This window comes from Merops nubicus, unplaced genomic scaffold (genome assembly GCF_000691845.1).
Source record: "Merops nubicus isolate BGI_N331 unplaced genomic scaffold, ASM69184v1 scaffold44519, whole genome shotgun sequence".
NCBI lineage: Eukaryota > Metazoa > Chordata > Aves > Coraciiformes > Meropidae > Merops > Merops nubicus.
Genome location: NW_008631106.1, coordinates 3,288 through 9,504, shown reverse-complemented (window position 1 = coordinate 9,504; position 6,217 = coordinate 3,288). Strand labels below are relative to the sequence as shown.

The following is a 6,217-nucleotide window of genomic DNA, read 5'->3' as shown; positions in this document are numbered from 1 at the left end:
ATTAGTAGTAAACTTGATTTAAACAAGTATTTAGCCTGTTGCAGTCAAACCCATTGTTAATAATTATTTAAGAAGAGAGTCCTCAGGCAACTGCCATCTTCAGAGCTTCTTAAAATGTTTTTTTTTTTGGGTGAGCAAAAAATACATTCATGTATTGCTGAGAGATATTGCTAGTGGTCTTAACTGGTTAATTTTTCATTATACTTTTCACTTTGTTGTTTTGATTCTTGCAGTTGATTCTTCAAGGTGCTCATCTCGAAGTATTACTGCATAAAGCTTTGCAACTAGTGGAGGAAAATGTCACATAAAAGCTTGAAGGAAATCAGGAAAGTAAACATTTCTAGCTCCTTGGAGTCAGAAGATCTTAGCTTAGAAACCACAATCCCAACCGATGAGGTTTCTTCCTCTGAAGAGAGAGAAGGGACTGTTAAAATCACTAAGGAGATGATTGAACGGAAAGAGTTGCTCCATAATCTTCAGCGGCTTAAAATAGAATTATCCCAAAAAAACTTGTTGATTAGCAACTTGAAAGTAGAATATTTGACCAAGGTAAGAATGTTGTTCCTTTCACTGTAGAATACCTTTTTTTCTATCATGTTTTTGGAGCTTTTATAGTATGGTAGAAACTTCTGGAAAGAATTTCTGTAAGCTGCATGCTGGAAGCTTGCTTAATTGGTTTGGGGTTGGTTTTTTTGTTTGGTTTTTTTTTTTTTTTTTTTTGGTATGTTTGGTTTGTTTTATTAATGAGAAAAGGAGGAAACAAAGATATGGAAAACTTAGCTGACATGGCCAAACCATAATACTTGCAAATGACGCAGATGGGATTTAGTTAGTTTTTCCTTTTTCTAAAACCAAAGGAAAAAGACCTGCTTCCTTTCAGAAAGGGAGAGCAATATTGTCACTGATGTAAGGAGCTTGATAGGGATTTTAACCTGAATTTGTGGAATACTGGAAAAAGTAATCTGAATCTGTTGAAAAGTTTATTAAAGAAGCTGTGGCTAGAAAATACCAGCATGCTAATAGTAGGCGATTTTGTTGTGTGTGGTTTCCACTAAGATGCATGAAACGAGGGGAGACTTTGTCAGGTTTGTGTGCTGCCCACGTTTACAACTTAAGTGTATATACTAAATGTAGCTTTCGCTGGTGTGCTGCTCTGAGTTTTAGCCCAGTTTGAAATTAGCTGAACAAACAGCTCTTTGCTTGAGAAAGATTAATTTTAGAGCTAAGTCTTTTTTTAGTTCATTAGGGCAAAATCCATATAATATCTTAGGAAGCATTAGCATATTTAGAGGTCTTATTAGTCATTATTGCACTTCCCAGGGCTTTGAGCTCTCTGTTTTTCTTTCAAGTTGTTATTTTTGTAATTTTTTTTTTTTAATTACCAAGGTAATTTCCTCATTTTATCTATACATTCTTTGTGTTTAGATTGAAGAGCTGGAAGAGAAGCTTAATGATGCAACCCATCAGAAGCAGCTGTTGTCTTTACGGCTGGATAGTCAGCTGGCATTACAACAAGATGAAGCTAGGTATGATGGAAGTAAAGTTAAGAAATTATTTTTTAATAACTTATGAATTAATGCACAGTTAATGGAAAACGATCATTACAAGTTGCAGGAATGGGATTTCTTTTTGCAGGTTATATTGGTATTTTCTTTCTAAAAATGGCATTTACGTATTCAGTTTACATATAAGTAAATTTTAATTCAATTCTCACTGGCTGAAATTTGTGGGTTTGTTTTTATTGTTACCTGAATCCAAAACTTAATAGGAACTGGGGGTGAGAAACTTCTTGAAACCAATAAAGAGCAAAAGGAGTAGGGAGAGGGGTCAGACTTTCTGTCAATTTAAACTGAATTTTTAATAACTCTGCAGCCTAGATGACTTGGGAAAGGTAAGGGGATAAAAATAGGATTGCTTATTATCAGAAATGCTTTCAGTTGATGATCTAGAAGCTTTTCATCTTTTCTGAAATACTTCAAGTTAACCTATAGCTGAAAATAGACTGACTAGTGGGCTTATCCAAATTACTTTTTCCATTGAATATTTTGACACCTGTGAAGCAAGGGCATTATTTAATAAATAGTCTCAAGGACAGTAAACAATGCACCAGCTTACGGAACGTGACTAATTCCAACTCATATTCTGTAGTAAACTTAGAACAGATTTAGGAGATGTAAAGTCAGAGCTGGGGCTAGTTACAGAGAAGTCTTTCGACTAAGAGCAGTTGACTGTTGCAAAAATGTCTTAATTCTGTGTGCTTATTTGCACTGGAGTAGAAAATTTTTACGTTGGCTATACTTGAGTTATCTGAGAAACGCTCAGTGAGAAAGTACTGATGTACCCATCATTATTAATGGGCAAAAAGGAGTTAAATTACTTTCCTTTCCCCAGTCTTTTCATTGGTTTTCCTGTTACCTCACTTTTCATCCTCATTTAACAGAGTTGTAACACTGTGTGCGAATATGTTGTTGTGTGGCTACTTGGCTGGCCTGGGACTTTCTTTTACCTTTTTGAAACCAGTGGGGCAGACATCACCTTGTAGTACTAGCTAGTATTTTTAGTATTACTTTTTAAGTAATGTAGGAATTATTGCACTTTGAAGAATGATGACATTTGAATATATTTTCAAGAGTTACAGCTAAAGCTTCCAAAAAAAGTACATTAGTCACCTTTGATTTGAATAAAATACTTTGGAACATCTTGAAGTGATGTGCAGTTTCTCTTGGCATATAATACCTAGGCACTGGTAATGATAGCAAAGATAGTGTTTTAAGGCTTGAAGTAAAGTTGCTTGTTTAAGTGTAGTGATGCTTGTAGGATTTTCTTAAAGGGACCTCAACTTTGTATGTTACCTTGGGTAGAAAATGAAGGGTTGTATGTGGAGTAGGCCATGAGCATGCATGTGCTAAAACTTGGTAAGAGACAGGTTGACGGTACTATTACTTTATTTGGTGATTTACTCATTCCTTGTGTTTTGTGTGGAAATATATTCTGGTTTTTCATCTTTTAATTGGTAAATTAAGACTAATTTATAAATTCAATCTCCACGCTTGTCAGATTCAGTTTTGTATTGTCAATGACTATGAAAGTTTCTGGCTTTTTGTATATATCGTGTCTGGTACAATTGTATAGCCATGGTGGTATACACTCTTGTGCTAATTAAGTGATATCTCTGTATATTTTCCCATCTGCAAAATGAGCATAAATCGCTCCCTTGCCAGGGTATTGTGAAGGTTTGTCACTTATCTTACTCACTACTTAATGTTTTCTGTTTTCAAATCGATCTTGAAGGAAACACCAGGCTCTAATGAAACAAGAAATGGAAACTGTTTTATTGAGACAGAAGGAACTGGAGGAAATGAACCACCAGTTAAGGGAGAGGGCTGGAGATATCCGCCGTAGCTTGCGAGACTTGGAATTAACAGACGATTGCTATGAGAAGCTGAAGTCTCTTCCTGAAGACCAGCTTTCTATCCCTGAATACGTTTCTGTGAGTATTGGGGTTTGTATTTGTTTAAAACATAGCTGTATCCTGGGTCTGGCTGAGATGGGGTTAACTTTTTTCTTAGCAGCCTGAATCTTGCTGTGCTCTGGATTTGTGGCTAAAACAGGGTTGGTAACACACCTGGGTTTTGGCTGTTGCTGGACAGTGCTTGGACAGCATCAGGGCTTTCTCCTTTCCCCATTCTGCCTCCCTTCATCCCCAGCAAGAAGGGGACATAGCTGGACAGATGCCCCAAATTGGCCAAAGGAATATTCTATACTATCTGATTTCATACTATTTTGCCAATGACTAGGCCTAACAGAAATGACACGGCCAGCAGGAAGATGAACCAATAAGTGGACTGTATTGAATGCAAAAAGGACATGCCATGAACGATCGCTGGGGGGTACAAACAAGTCAATTAGCTGACATACAACTGACATTACCCCCAACGATCCCAACAAAAACATCACCCAACTGACAATAGGTGGAACAAATAAAGAGCCAAGGTTTCCCATAGATGGAATGGGAAACAGACAGATCAGGAAGTTAAACTTATAAGACAAAGTTGGCCACATGGCAGCTCTCACCCTCCTAGCCCATGTTTACAAAGGTCCGAGCTGACTGCGGCCAGCTCCAGGGAGAGTCAGGAGGTCCTTCCTCAGCCAGGAAGCTCTGTGAAGTACATCCACTTCACAGACAGACACACCTCCCTTCATGCAAGTGGTCCCAGCTTTTATCCCCAAGCAGACACCTGACCTTTGTCAACTCAGTGCGGGACCCCTGGGGCTCATTTCCCTTCTGGCTCTCCCTGCAGGGCCGGCCGCACCCTGGGGGGAAGCTATAAGGCAAACTCACCACCTCTGTATGAAGGGCTGGGGGAATCACCCATATGTCAACCTTAATTTGGGGGCTCAGGGTTCAGACCCCAGCATTTCACATACCCAGCTGTCACAAACCAGTGCCAATACCGGTTCATGACACCAGCAATATAAACTGGAGGTAGAGGAAGAAAGAGGAGGTGGGGGGTTCTTCCAAGGTGGTTATTGCTCAGAGACCGGCTGGACGTCAGTCTGCTTGTGCAAGATGGTGGATCACGGTCTTTGTGTGACACTTTTTTTTTTTTAATACCACTTTGCTTTTTCCTTCACTAATTAAACTGTTGAGAAAACTTGACACAGGAGTTTTCTTGTTTCACTTTCTACACTTTCCTCTGTCCTGGTCCCACTGGAGGCATCAAGTGAGTGAGCAGCCATATGGGTGCTTGGCTGCTGGTCAAGGTCAACCCACCACAGGCTGTAAATTGCTGTTATTTTTAGAACTAAAGGGGTGTGCATATAGTAGAAGCCAGTCTATTCTCTTAGGATTCTGATTCTTCCCCAGTTAGAAATTGAGGGCCTTCAGAGGCACATGTGCTTTTGGATCAGTCTGCTATGACTGGATTCCAGGAGAGTGGAACCTTTTAATCCCAGATTCTGATGTTTTAAAAGAGAGTAGAACTGATGATGTATCTTGAGAAGATAAAGCAGGGGGGCTGTTACAACCAAGTAGTGGGCACACATGGGTGATACAAAATACAGCAGGCTGAAAATAGGAATTTGAAACTTGGGCTTCCAGAACCAGAAGTTGAGATGGCTCTTGCAGACTTCTCTTACCTTTCCCTCATGCTTTTCATCTGACCCTTTCCTATCTGAGTAAACACAGGAGATAAAGTGTGCCTTAAAGTGTCCTTCCAGACCCATTTCTTGATTTCAGAAGTTTGTTAATTATGGCTTATAGGTAGATGGAGAGGCAAGGGGGTAGTCTGCTTGCAATAAAGACAACACCTTCATAAACAGTGGGATGTGTCCAGAGCATCCTGGCTCACTTCTGAGAATGAAGAGGATTTAGACATGTAAACCTTAATTGACCAAAATATTACTATTGTACTTATCTATAGAGCTAATTATTAAGTAATAATTAACTAATTGTAACTAATGTAAATAATAATAATAAAGTAATAATGTAACTAATATAAAGTTTAAAAGTTTAGTGCATGAGTTAAGGTCTAAATGCTGTGTGAATGAGTTCCCTTTGATGGATGAAAGTCATCGTACTCTGTGCTCTAGGTATATACAGAGAAGTAACCTTGTCATTCTTATCTAAAGGATGTTCTTGGGAACATCTTTGTAAAAGTTCAGAAACTTGGATTTTTAACAGTACTAGGAAAATTTTAAGTCTCCAAGTGATAAGACAAGAGCACTGAGATTGGGGCTGATTTGATTATTACCCCCTGGCTATCTGCTGTACCTACTGCCCTCTGTAGGAGTTTTTGAGGGTTTCTTGTGGATTCCTGTACCACCATGGTCAAAAAAGCAGATTTTTAACACAAACTGAAATCCATGTCAGCTTGCTTGAAATTGCAGTGCAGGAAGTTCCAGAATTTCACGAGCTGATTGACAGATAGTACAAAAGACTGTGTAGCCAGACAGGACAGACACCAGGAGTTCGTAACCTTGCCAGCTGCTGTCAGTGAAGCTGTCACAGCACAATTAGAGTGCTTAGGCTGTATTCGTGAGTCGAGAGGGGCACTAAAAAAAGTGACAGAGTTGGACAGGTAAGTAACAGCCACCTTCTACCCCCTAACCTACTTTTCTTTTACTCTTGCATTCAACCAGTAAATGCTGCTTTTGTCTGGTTCAAACTCCAGTCACTGCTTAAGTGGTCAATGAAGACCCTTTCTGCTGTACATGT

General features: G+C 39.1%; 1 protein-coding gene across 1 annotated transcript; it reads left to right on the top strand.

The window, feature by feature from the left end:
* Window positions 1-297: 297 nt before the first annotated feature.
* Window positions 298-5,930, top strand: LOC103779840 (progesterone-induced-blocking factor 1-like). The gene is made up of 4 exons (XM_008947484.1): window positions 298-549; window positions 1,426-1,526; window positions 3,292-3,494; window positions 5,905-5,930. Exons 1-4 carry the CDS (start codon window positions 298-300, stop codon window positions 5,928-5,930), a joined length of 582 nt encoding a protein of 193 aa, XP_008945732.1.
* Window positions 5,931-6,217: the final 287 nt, after the last annotated feature.